At 34.8% G+C, this 14,758-nt stretch overlaps 1 protein-coding gene across 1 annotated transcript in view; it reads left to right on the forward strand.

The window, feature by feature from the left end:
- The window catches only part of LOC121739405 (protein O-mannosyl-transferase TMTC2), a 127,076-nt gene that overhangs the window by 93,109 nt on the left and 19,209 nt on the right, over window positions 1–14,758 (forward strand). The window contains exon 5 of the mRNA XM_042131871.1: window positions 3,130–3,244. Within this exon, the coding sequence (XP_041987805.1) occupies window positions 3,130–3,244 (115 nt within the window). The remainder of the gene's footprint in view (window positions 1–3,129; window positions 3,245–14,758) is intronic.

Genomic DNA, 14,758 nt, shown 5'->3' on the forward strand with positions numbered 1-14,758 from the left:
TATCTGTATAAGTAGAACATCATTGACCACTGTACTATTGTCGTAAACGTCAGTTGCACTGCATACTGCAGCGGGGCTAAAATGGTCACATTTAGCAATTCCTCTCAATCAATTCAGCAAATGAATTGTCCAAACTGTCAAACTGACAAATGTCAAATCAGTACAAAAATACAGAAATGAATTGCAAGCAGAGTTGTATTTTGCGGTTTTAGAAAAACGAATCATATTATGATTCATATCATGATTCTTTAAAGCGACCATTTTAGCCCTGCTGAGCCTAGTTCGCAGAAACCGAACTCAGTAGCAATCACAAAACAGAGCTCAAACGTATTAGCACAAAGCGTGAATAGCCTTTACATGTCAATTTATCAATAGTCTTACGTTCTAGTTGTCGTGAATAGGGGCGCTTATTGACGTACACATCCAGTTCCAGTATAATCGCGCACGGTCCACCGACTTGCGAGTTTGCGGATGTGTGATATCAGCTTTGTATCCACTATCCCAGTCCTTTATTCAATCAAATGGCAATACGAAATGTGGGTGTACATTGCTATTCAAAGTTCTATTTAGGTACTTATTTTTGTCAGTATTTTCCTCTACTGATAAATGCGAAAGTTTGAGTCTCTTCACGATTTAACAAGGAAATATGATTTTTTTTGTTTTTATTTTAAAAACTATAAAGAAAATACAATCAAAAACTTAATGTAACCTTCAAGAAAAGAGCGTATTCCCTCTTTAAAGGCCGGCAACACACCTGCAGCTCTTCTGATGTTGCCAGTGTCCATGGACGACGGTAGTTCCTTTCCATCAGGCGACCCGTTTGCTCGTTTGCCCCCTCATTTCATAAAAAATACAGTTTAACATAAACCATTACTAGTTTTTCCGCACAATGCTATTCGTCTTTGACAGCTCTTTTTAAACATAGTGTTTAATCTAATTGGACAATCTATATATATATATATATATATATATATATATATATATATATATATATATATATATATATATATATATAAAACTCAAAGGTGACTGACTGTTTGTCATAGTGATCTATCAACGCACAGCCCAAACCACTGGACGGATCGGGCTGAAATTTGTCATGCAGGTAGATGTTATAACGTAGGCATCCGCTAAGAAAGGATTTTGATAAATTCCAACCCCAAGGGGTTCAAATAGGGGATGAAAGTTTGTATATAATAATACTTCTTAACGCAAGCGAAGCCGCGGGCAAAAGCTCGTTATACTATATACTTATTAAATAATTAAATATATTATGGTCGCTTGTTAAGCATTAGTGCCCTAACCCATTATTTTTTGTTGTATGAAGTCTTGTTCTAGATCATTTAAAGAACAATATAGTCTTTAGTATATTTTTTCATCATAAAATAATAATATTATACTACAAGATTTTAGCATGACTATTTTTCTTTAAATAACATTGAATTATATTTTTTTAGACACTATTCTTTAAAATCTATATTATGATACAAATTTGTCGATGCTCACAGCTGTACAATATATCGTGCTTGTCGATAGCGGTCCAACACTAGCCGTCGTGAAATCCACACGGTATCGAGTGACTGACGATAGCTAACGCCATCAGATTAGTTCACTGCCTATATTGAATGCCATGTATTGAATTTCTATCGGTTTTAATTGCATCTTTGAGTACAATTTGTTTATAAATATTATATATATATATATATGTAACATGCTTCACTTAAGCGTTTTCACGTAACAGCTTAATGAAATGTAGTGGATATCTTAGTTTATTAAGTATATTATTATCATCTTAAAATCGCTTCGAATAAGAATGGATCGAAAACTGATCAAGATTCAAACTCTTTCAATAACTGTCTTTTTTCCCATCCCTGCGATTTTATATTTTGTAGATATATTCAGATTTTCATCATGGGATGACGATTGCTTTTAAAATAGTATTAAAAGTAGATTTTAAAATGAATTTATGAGTAAGTAAACAACAATTAACGAGGTCAAGTCCTTTGTAAGATTTAAAATTTACATTTTGAAAGTTATAAGGCAATTAGGTCTAGCGCAATGTCGTGACTACTTTAAACTTTTATAATTTATAACTGATTTATGCAAGGACGCCGCTACATAACTTCAGCTGAACAAGTCAAAGGGCTTAGTGAAAAAGAACACATTTTTATTATTTCATTTTTTTCCATATAAACTTGTTTACTTCAACTTATGTTTATGTCAATAAACATTAAATCATTTAGGGCCTGTTTCAGCACTTCCAGATAAGGCTCTCCACCAATTAACTTGACACATCAAGTATGGAGAATCTGTCAAAAAAGTTGTGAATAGCCTATTAGCACTTAGGCACTTTATCAGAAAGGGGTGAAACAGGCCCATAGTAATGTTAATTTTACAAAGTAAATTTTTAGGTTTAAAACACTAATATAAATTATACCGATACATCAAAGCCACGAGGCGAGTCAACACTTCATATTATTATTAAGATTATCAAAAGTATAAAAAAACTGACTTCATGGTTAAGACCATAATATCTCAAATTAAAACTTGGTGGTTACAAAAACAACGACGCACTTGAAATATAAAGGTCACCAAACACGCGCGAAACCCAATGACCTGAACATCGCTCGGGTCAACGCGTTTTAAATTTGACTTGACGTTGTGTGCTAACGGTCAAGTGTCAACATTATGAGCTTTGTACAACACTATCGACTCCTTTGTAGTTCGATATTCAAAGGTTCGGAATCTTTATTAGCTCATCAAAATGTGTAATTTGGCAAAGGGCAGGATTTACGAAAAGCAACAAAATGGTGAATTCAAGTTAACGAATTCATAAACATCATTTTAGCGGGACCCTAGACGAGCAATTTTATTGCATAATAACACGTATTGCTTAACATTATTGACCATCTACAGATGATATTGAACATCGCCCTTCAATCTTATTGTCAAATAAAATGTTCAATAAAATTGAAGCGTGATATTGCACAATTCAATTGATCGTCTAGCGGCCGGCTTAGACACAATAATATTTACATTAAAACTTTGCTTTTTAATTGTTTCTATACAAAATACTTTCGGTATGTGAGGTGGAGTGCAAGATTAGTAAATGTTTTTCTTTAATTTCAGCGTATGGAAACTTGGGTAGCGTGCTGTCGAGTCAAGGGCGGCTGGCGGAAGCTGAGGTGGCGTTCGAACGGGCCCTGGGTCATCGACCTAACATGGCCGATGTACACTATAACTTGTGAGTGTTGTATCTTAATAACTGTTTAGTAAGGGTCAGCTCACATATCAAGTCGTTGTGAAATACCTTAATCGCAGTAATACCGTTGTTAGAATTGTCTCACAACAGTATGAGTATTACTGCGTTTTTGCGTTGTGAAACATTTTTAAATATTTATAAACATGCATAACATGTAGCATAACATGTAGCATAACATAGAATTTTCAACAGTAACATTAAAATATTATTAAAAATGTGTTATAAGACACAGATTTTGTTTAAAAGCAGAGAATACAATAACAACAGTAGCTATACTTCTATCGTTAAGATTTTGCTTTGATACGTTTGATTAGAAATGAACCAAAACAAAAGACAACAATATTTAATCAAATCATCAATAAATCGTCGTGTTTTGAAATAAAACCTTTGTTAAAGCTCACTCGTTTCGAAAACAGCGTACTGAATCCGACTGATTTCGGGTGCATATTTTATTTTCGACGGCACGTTTTGAATAAGAATAAGAAATTCGTTATGAAGCATTAATAGGATATGTTTTAAGGATCTTGTTCAGATTAATATTAGTTTAGCCGATTTTAAAAGGTAAGTTTTAATGTTAACCCCTAGTGTTTTGTAGTAATACATAACATAATAGAGTAAGGTTACGTTTTAAAGCACCGCAAAATATTAATTATCATGAATACTAGATGATGCCCGCAACTCCGTTGCGCCAAAACTCGTTTATCGCGCGGGAACCGTACATTTTTCCGGGATAAAAACTATCCTATGTCCTTCCTCGGGACTCAAAGTATCTCCATGCCAAATTTCAGCAAAATCGGTGCATCAGTTTGAGCGTGAAGAGGTAACAGACAGACAGACAGACACACGTTTGCATTTATAATATAAGTGTGGATTTTGGTTTTGTTGCCTATACCAAACTATTAAACTTGCATTATGTAAAGAATTATAGTTCGTCCTCTAGCTATAACATTGTTTATTTTGATACCGAAATGTATATTTATGCAAAAGAATATAATATTCGGCGATTGTTTTAAGCCAGCCAGCAGCTGGACACAATATGTTGTTAGGATCGTGATATCCGATTAGGGTGTATTGTGGGATTGTTCGTTTCTTGATCCAACAAACTGGATTGGGATATTTTAATTAAGCTTATAAACACTTAACATACATTATTTGTAGTATGGTATTTAAAATATTATTAAATGTTGAACTGAAAAAAAAAAGTTCCCATTACTAAAAAAACGTTTTGAAAGCAACAAAGTGACTAACAGCTGATGATTATGATGAGTGCGATTTCCATTTCAAATAAGCGCATATGTGGAATGAGAAGATGAGATACATTATACAGTATACCATGTACTAATTACTATACAACAGCTGCAATATCTTTTCGCTACGTTACGTAGCTCCGTAGAACGTAGCATCGTAGCCCGTAGCATCGTAGCCCGTAGCAGCGTAGCCCGTAGCAGCGTAGCCCGTAGCAGCGTAACCCGTAGCAGCGTAGCCCGTAGCAGCGTAGCCCGTAGCATCGTAGCCCGTAGCAGCGTAGCCCGTAGCAGCGTAGCCCGTAGCAGCGTAGCCCGTAGCAGCGTAGCCCGTAGCAGCGTATTTTTGTACGAATAAAAATATTGTTTTCTCTATTACAGACGGTAGCAAGTACAGTTTTAAGCAGTAATATAGAAAAATTCTTAATTATTGAAGTAAAAACTGATTTAAAAGTATTATATTATAGAAATGTTTAGTTTTATTACAATTATTGCTCTTGGTTTATATTAATTTTGAAGAGAAAGTAATTTCGACTTCTTGTATCATTGGTCTGTAACTATAAAATCGAGACACATCGGATACTACAAATTGCGACCACATCTGTGACCAGAAAGGGACAGTTTCATATCCTGACTTTCTAACATATTTTTCGGACATATTTTTATTATATTTCAGAAGATAATGACTGAACTTGATGTTTTAGGTAATATTTAAATAGCATGTTGTATTAAATATCTATTCCATGTTTTATGTTCCTTTTATAAAGCGCAAATACCCAATAGATTTAGGTGCGTGTAATTAAATTCCGCAGAAAGCTTTGGAATGAGCTTGTGTGATAAAGTTTCAATATATTGTATCCGAACCCGAGCTAAATAATATATTCAAAGGGCCGTAAGTTCCCCACGTCGAACTGAAACAATAGGATCGGTATCCCCCCGGGACCGGGGCTAAAGATTGGACACTTTTATGGACATATTACGAAAGCATACAAGCACAACGGCCGTGTCCTTTCTATTGACAATTGAGCTTTTTAAGTATGGAAATGCTGGAGTACTCGTCGTATTTATTTTGGATGAGGTGACAAAGTTGTCAAAATATTTTTGTTTACTTTTGCCTCCTGAAAATAGAAACCGTCAGTAACTTTTTCACAAACTTTTCTCATCTTATCAGTTCTTCATAATACTAGCTATTTGACCGAGCTTCGCTTGGTACTCGATAAAAAATTATATAAATAATAATAACATATATACAAGAATTGCTCGTTTAAAGATATAAGATTAAAGCCTTTGCAGGCATTTAAATACAATTAATGCATTTGATTCTTAAATACAAATGCAATAAGGCCAAGTTATTTCTTTAATTTATTTGATTTCCCACACAATGTAAAGAATAATATGGCATATTCAATAAGGCATTGGTCACATATTGGCTCGTATTTATGCATGAATCACAATCAATAGGCGCACGACACGGCAAGGCCATTAATTCAGCAAAGCTTCGGGTTCTTGAATTAATCGGCTGCTCTTGCTCCCTAAGCGTTGGGATTCCATGCAGTTTCACAAATTAACGCCCGCTGGCCATACTACGATGTAATTACACTGAATTACTGTAAACTTTTCTCCGAAATATTTTGAATTGTTTTATGGAACGTTCAGAAAGTGGAATGACTTTTTTTTAAAACGGGAAATAGTCTACCTACCTAGTCTACCACTTTATGTCCTGTGTCGACAGTATTGACAGTGGTATCTAACTACTGAAACCCTTAGATCGACGCTGTTTAATATTTTAATGTGTAATCTCACAAAAAATTACGTATTGTTTTGAATGCAGTCATGTTATTTAGATCATATATAACAAGACTGCATTCATAACTCAACAAAAATATGGGTTAACGAGCTTTTGCCCGCGGCTTCGCTCGCGTTAAGAGGTATTATTATATACAAACTTTCATCCCCTATTTGAACCCCTTGGGGTTAGAATTTATCAAAATCCTTTGTTAGCGGGTGCCTACGTCATAACATCTACCTGCATGCCAAATTTCAGCCCGATCCGTCCAGTGGTTTGGGCTGTGCGTTGATAGATCACTATGTCAATCAGTCAGTCACCTTTGAGTTTTATATGCTTAACAACGATCAGATATTATGATTCCAAGGAACTCGAGGAAGGAGATAAAGCTATCTTGGCAAAGAAATTAAACAGAAGCAAATGGGAGTAGTAGAAAGTATTTCTTTCGTGAAATAGTAACAATTCAATCTAAGCCATCGTATGAATCTAGTTAAATCATTATTTATGCACGTACACTTTTTGCTATTAAATAAATGTAAATAAAAAAAAATATATTTATTTTCAAAAACTTGTATTTATTGAAAAACGTTTCATAATAATAAATTCTGCTTTGAAGACGGTGATTGTAAGCTGTTATCGAAACAAACAATTTTATACAACTTTGATGGACGTTTCGAATATTCTTCAGCTTCCGCCATACTTAATTTTGTATTTTGTTTGTGTTTGTAACAACAATCTGCCGGAACAGCACAACTTTCGGTGACGTTTGATCAAAGTTAGCTTGTGATGTTTACTAAATACATTTCAAAATATCAATAATTTCTAAAATCATCAATTGGATTACACGAGTTAAATAAGATTTAAATTTTCTTCTTTAAACTTAAGATGGAAATAAATCTTTACATAAATAGTAAGATTAAGAATTCGCTTGATGTTCTCTTGGTTTTTTCTTTATTGCAGTAACAGTTTATAAAAATTGTATATTTTTATCAATATCATTAAATAATAATAATAGCTCCCACACCGGTTTCGGTGACGGTGGCCGGTTTCATTGAAATCAGGCCAGCTACGCAGATGTAATTTAATAGTGCCCAAGTGTGTGCGCAGTACACAAGAGCACTCTCTATTCCTTGCTGCTCTCATAACCCAGTGGGTGCCTATCCGACGCATGGATCATCTTACTTGTCAGACAATCGGGTGATGAGTCTGCATTGTTCTAACGAAACTTGGAAATAACAAGTTTCAAACGCGGGAATTGAACCCATGACCTCCGAGTCAAGAGCCGCGCTCTATACGACTAGACCACGGAGGCGTCATGATTAAATAACATCATGATATTAGTACGCGAACGAAAAATTTTGTAACCCTTTTTACGAAAAATGGGGAAATGTAGGTGCATGGAATTTTTCACAGTTATAGTTTATACGGTAAAGGAGTGCAACGAACTAAATTTATTTTGAAATTATGCTTTTATCATATATTTTTTAACAAACAACATTACACACACTACAACACACACATATGAGAAATGACAGATTTTTGAGTGACAAGCCTATACATACGAATTGTACTCTTTTTTATGGTTGAAGTCTTTTGATAACAAGTTGACAAATTGAAAATGGAATACAGTTTTTTATTGAATCTAAGATGCTATTAGACAATGCTTACACCGCCAGTCTGAGATCAGCTAAGTCCCAGAGACAAGAGTTGAAAAAAAATGATAAAGTCAATATTTTTTACAAAATATAGGTAATGATCCTAATGTCGTTGAAACTATCGAATTTCGACCATTGGGCGATCTCTAGTACTACTAAAGTCACTAGCTACATTGCTTTAACACTATAAAGAAGAACAATAAAAAATATTAAATAACATGCAAATACTTTAGAGTACACAATAAAAGTGATTATTATTGTAATTTTAGGCGAACGAAATTATACTATAATAGTATTTAGGTACTAATTAAATTAATAACTGTGAAGCCCGGTATTTCGAAACAATGCCGCGCACAAGTTCCTAACAATAACGAAGCCAATATTATGATTAAGCCATGATTGCGCGTTCCATTACGTAATAAAACCGAAAGCGTGGCTCATCTTCCTATTCTATTACAGCAATGTACACGTAATATCCTTAACATGCGCCAGTAATCGAGTAAGGGAACAATTACTGGGTAGAGGTGTTCTCTTCAGCGTAAACAGGAGCGTGTTATTAATATTTCCCGCATATTGTTATACTTTCCCGAAGGTTTAGTGTCGAGGTAATAATCGCGCTATATTTTGTACGAGGGTTGGCGAAATATGTACGTGGAAAAATATTTGGATTTCCTCCACCTCTGTTTCCAGCCAATTTATATTCTGGTTTTATCTTATTAATTTTTGTTGTATATTTATGTATCACGTTCAGTAAAAATAATGTTCTTATTACTAAAAATTGATAAAATATAATATCCTTGTATATTTGTAAGGAGGTAATGCCAGCCTTGAAATGTGTTAAAGTTTGCAAAAAAAATACTGTTTGAAAATGTACAAGATTTGTAATCTAGTTGTCATTACTTGTTTACGGTAGTAGTTATTATTATTTTAAATATTATAAGACTTTAATATCTTTATTTCATATCATAAATTAATATTTTAATCAAGATAAAGCCGGAAAAAGTTTTAAGAATTCCGCGAAACCGCGACCGCAATAAAATAACCAAAACAATGAATACTAATTTGAATACGGTAATAAATATTTAAATTTCCGACCATCGTACTAATTTAATTTACGAACCGCGCTCATATAATTTACAAATTTTTTTACGTTTGATTATGGTCGTTATTACGATCAACTGTGAAAAATGTGATCATAGACTGTGAAAGGGATATCCAATTTATACTGAAATTCATAGTTATTTTTGTGCAAACAATTTTGTGCATGTATATTGCTAATACACATTACAGTACAATTATAATTTTGTATTAGTTATAATATACAAGGTGTAACAAAACTAAGTGATAATACCTACACTAGGGTGTGTGTATGAGTGTGTATTGCATACACTGTCAAGAAGCAGCGCTAAAAGAGTACCTTTTTTAACTTTTGTATGGGGAAATTCCTGACATTGTGGCGCTTGCCCACACAAATGACAAAAAAATTGTTATTACCGCGTTGCTACTTTGACAGTGAATTCTATGTAAGACACATACACACTAAAGTATTACCACTTAGTTTTATTACACCCTGCATAAGCTACGCATCCAATGCTTACTCACTACAGATTAAACGTCAATTCATTAAACGAAAACGTCATTACTTAAACCACAACAAAGGACAAAAGATAAAGGAGACAAAGATTAGATTATTCCAATTTAACCGGATGGAATCACTTAGGCACGTACGTGTGCACCGCGTATCCGGGTAATGGGTATACGGGTAAGGGGTTCCCGGGTAACGGGTAATGGTACCGGGTACACGGACAACGAATGTGAGGGGAAGTTTCATTTGAATTAGGAAATAAAGACAATATTTATCCAGTGATATTATCTCCGATAACTCCTCAAGGTACTCCTGGTAGCAACTTTTATAATTTAAAATTTAGTATGTTGATATTTTTAACAATATTCCGTGAAATAAACCTCAACCTGTAAGTAAATGAGTGAGTGACTGTACTGTTACTGTTTACACTCACACATTTACTTACAGGTTGAGGTTTATTTTGCGGAATATTGCTAAATATATCAACATACCGTACAAAATTTTAAACTATGGATTTCCGCTAAGTTACGCCTGATTCTATTAACTTTTTTAATATCTAGCTTCTATTCAGTTTTGAAACGACATAATATTGTAATATTATGTCGACAGTAATGCTACATATTTTAACAAGTTATAAAATTAATATGTTGCTATTCAAAAACTTTCATTAGGAGGGTTTTATGAACGCTGTTTCTATGTAACGTCGTACGCGCACTGTAAAACTCTAGAACGAAATGTCACCAGCAGTATTTCCGGACCTATACGACCTGCAAACCTTTAAGAAGAGAGCGTATTCCTTCAAAAGGCCGGCAACGCACCTGCAGCTCTTCTGATGTTGCGAGGGTCCATGGGCGACGGTAGTTGCTTACCATCAGGTGACCCGTTTGCTCGTTTGCCTCCTTATTTATAAAAAAAAGGTATCATCGAAGAAATTGCTTGATGCTATGTCAATTCAACAAAATATAACGAAAGTCCACTATCTGCCAACTTGCCTTTGCCTTTTAGTACAAAAAAAGTATAGTACTGAACTTAATTATTATAGAAGTTAAAGAATAATATAAAGTTAGACTCTATAGCTTGTGTTGGAAAGATGGAAATAACGTTCAATTATATTGAAACAACATTCATATCGAGAATGAATGTAACCATTTTTCATGAACGCCAGGCCGCGGGCGCTCGAACTGCCAAAGTATATATTAACAAATTCGCTAAAGTTAACGAGAACTTGTAATGGTAATTTCGAGCTAATATTGGATATTGAGCCAATACTATACTCGTATTGAGTTTTAAGCAAACTTTTATTAGATGAATAAATATGGAGCAGAAAAACGGGATTGCTTATATTTTTGCTGTCGTATTTTTTATTTTTTTTAATTTTGTTTATTTTAAGTCACATTTTAACAGCTAAGGTCATTAGCGATTACAGTAATGTTTACATTTATATACTTTCATACATATTTAAATTTTTAACAGAATTAATCCGACCTCTGTGGCTCAGTGGTGAGCGCGTTGGTAGCTCACGCCGGAGGTCGCGGGTTCGAATCCCGCCGATGGAACAAAAAGTTTTTAAAGTTCCTGGGTCATGGATGTGTATTAAATATGTGTATTATATAATAAAAATCTTAAATGTATGTATAGTATAAAAGTATTAAATATATTTCCGTTGTCTGGTACCCGTAACACAAGTCCTTCAGGTACTTACCACGGGGCCGGACTGACGTGGTGTAAATCGTCCATAGATATTATTATTATTATTATTATAATCGTCTGTATGTATCCTTTATCACTTAAACAATCTTTCATATTATTCGGTAAATTACAAGCTATTTTAATATCATCGTAATCATGACATTCTTCTAACAGATGTTGTACAGTTAGATCCATTCTGAATCTACATTTTGGTCTACCAGTCTTTTTCATTAAGTATAAATGAGTCATATTTGTGTGACCAATACGCAATCTAGTAATGACAGTTTGATCTATTGCCTTTGCCTACGACAAAACTTATTCGACAGATCTTTGAACAAAAATAATAAGGTGGAGGATTGAAATAATAATCTTGTATTAGATAATACAGAGCCTAAAACATTTCGGTATTAAAACTAAAATTGTTCAACTTGGAGTTATACCGAAGTGACAGGGCGAAAAGAGTCATAAAATATTTATTACTGCACTCCGAAGAATCTTACCTTATCTGATACTGGCTCATCGAAAACATCCGGTACTCAAGAAAATTTAAGAATTCCAGTTTTTAAAAACTTGGCTTGTGCTCGAATATAAACTATGTAGCTTGTTTTGAACGTATGTTATCTCCGTTACCTAGTAATTTTTATAATGCGATAAATACAATATTATAAGTGGGAGAGCCATGCTTCGGCACGAATGGGCCGGCTCGACCGGAGAAATACCACGTTCTCACAGAAAACCGAGTGAGTGAGTTTACCGGAGGCCCAATCCCCTACCCTATTCCCTTCCCTAGCCTCCCCTATTCCCTTCCCTAGCCTCCCCTATTCCCTTCCCTACCCTCCCCTATTACCTTCCCATCCCTACCCTCCCCTATTACCCACCCTATTTCCTCTTAAAAGGCCGGCAACGCACCTGCAGCTCTTCTGATGCTGCGAGTGTCCATGGGCGACGGACGTTGCTTTCCATCAGGTGACCCGTTTGCTCGTTTGCCCCCTTATTTTATAAAAAAAATATATATATTATTATAGTAATAAAATCATGTATTTGATGCATTATGATAATTACAATACTCTGACCACTCAAAGCGTGACTCTCGTAGCATACATTTAGTATGCTACGAAGGTCGCGCTTAAACTGGTCGCTTAAAATATTAGCTATGCTAAGCTATAGATGTAGCAGGAAATTTGTTTATCGCGCGACAACGGTACATTTTCGTTGGGATAAAAACCACCCTTTGTTATTACGGGGTCTCGAAGTATCTCCATACTAAAATTCATTAAAATTTATTCAGCGATTTAAGCGTAAGGATGCCTTCACATTAAATCGCTCGTAGTGCGGCAGCCGCGCGGCTCGTTTTAGTTTAGAAGTCGCCTAAAGAAGAAGTCTAAAAAATCTCATAATAATATGGATATAATAATCATACATTTAAAAACATTAGGCCTCGTTCACACATTTCTTATTAAATGTTCGAAATTTCAGTCTGTAAAGTTGTCAGACCCGTGTACAGAATCGTGTAATTAATTCACACCTACATCAGGAGTCTCACGATAACGATCTTTAATAAAGATAACTTTTACCTCACCGTGTACCCCACCAGCACTAGAACTCATATTACTTAAAGTATTTATCCAATATCCATGTAGAGAACAGAGGGTTGGACATTGATGTAGGCTTTAGTAAATTTTACTAATATTTGAAGACCTGAGTGGATAAGGTGAGTACGAAAAAAATTGAAAATGATTTAAAATAAAAAATAATACATTTATTAAGAGAGTTTTGAAGAGGGGGCTTTAACTATTAATTGAATACAAGAGTTATCGAAGTGGGTAATAACTGATAATATTTGAAAACAACAGTTTTTTTTTTGCATAGAGGCATTTGGACCGGGAAAATTATTTGAAATTAAAAAAAGTGGCTTCCATTTATAGCTCGCTGTATTAGCTAGATTAAATAATTATACACTTTCCTTGCACTTGTACCACTTTATTTTAATAGATTTATTACAGAATTATAAATAATACACGACCGGTTTCGAACAAAATATCATCATCAGGTGTGATTTGTTCGAAACCGGTCGTGTATATTTATAATTCTGTAATAAATCTATTAAAATAATGTAGAATAAGTGCAAGTAAAGTGTATTATAATTATTTGATTGAACATGAATTTCCACAAAGAAGTGATAGTACATTCAATATCATATTAGCTAGCTGCTAGATGATGAAGTAGCTAAAGTACAAGATTTGTTCAAACTGTAAGGAAAAATATTAGTAATTTCTCTTATGCTGTAAAATGTTAGTTACCCACTTCTTCCACTTATGTCTTAAATTATGAAATTACTACAAATCACCTTTACAAATCTATTGGGTCATAACTCCAGTGTACATTATGAAAACACAAATTAATAACAATTTGGCGATTGTTTGTCTAATGACATGCAATATCCTCGAGTGACAGCAGGTATGGAATATGCGATCGTTAGACGGTTAAAATTCATTACCGACTTGGCAAATTCAGATTCACTTGACACATTTCCATTACGTGCGAGCGATGTGTGATCTACACACACAGGCGCGCGACAACACATGCACACACCAAGCGATGGACAACACTAATGTCGATGTGCAGACACGATGGGCCAACCCAACATTCAATACCATCGTCACAATAGTCAGTACGAACCAGTAGGCCGACTTAGAACTGTTCTCAAAGTTTATATGTTTGACGTAGTAGGTCATATCGGCCTGCGCGCGCCCTGTTAACGCGTTCATAGTACGCTTGCAGCGGTACCACGTGGTACAACGCGCCGATTTGTCAGCTTGTTTGAAGTCGGCCTACTGGTTCGTTCTGTCTATTGTGTTAACGTCGACGTGCAGACATCGACGTGGCACAACACTAGCGTGTCCCAGCGACGATAAGGCGCAGATTAGACTCATGTTTGCACACACACATATTAAACATTCCCGCTACTCGTAGACTCGCGACAACACTTGGTATTTTGCATATCGCCTGTTTGCGAAACAATTTGGTTTGAATGTATTTGCGCTAGACGGTGATATCGTTGTTTAAGTGTTTGCGCTGTTTTTCTATTAAAATGCATTTGATGCATATATCGTTAAATTACATTTCAAGACAATAGTAAAAACATTTTGTAGTAGTAACTATTTTAAATTTCATTTAGCGACTCAAGAAATGTATCCAGTGTACTAGAGTTTTATTAAGTTCATTTCAATTACAAAATTGTTTAAAACAGACGATAAAACATGGAGTAAAGTCAAAAACAGGTACAAACTTCGGAGTTTTCTATTATACAAATTTTAACTACACCCCGGGGTGCATGAATAACGTTAAACTAACTTGTGAGGATGAAAATGAGTTATGTCAGACGAAACACTCGCAGTGAAGCAATCACAGAGTCGAGTATCTCGCAGTCGCAACTACGCCACAGTATATGTCTTATAGAGTAGAGTAACGCTGTGCTATTGATAATCGCTTAATAACGAGACCGGTTACACCGATACCAGTTAGGTACGTAGAATA

This window comes from Aricia agestis, chromosome 2 (genome assembly GCF_905147365.1).
Source record: "Aricia agestis chromosome 2, ilAriAges1.1, whole genome shotgun sequence".
NCBI classification, from domain to species: Eukaryota; Metazoa; Arthropoda; class Insecta; order Lepidoptera; family Lycaenidae; genus Aricia; species Aricia agestis.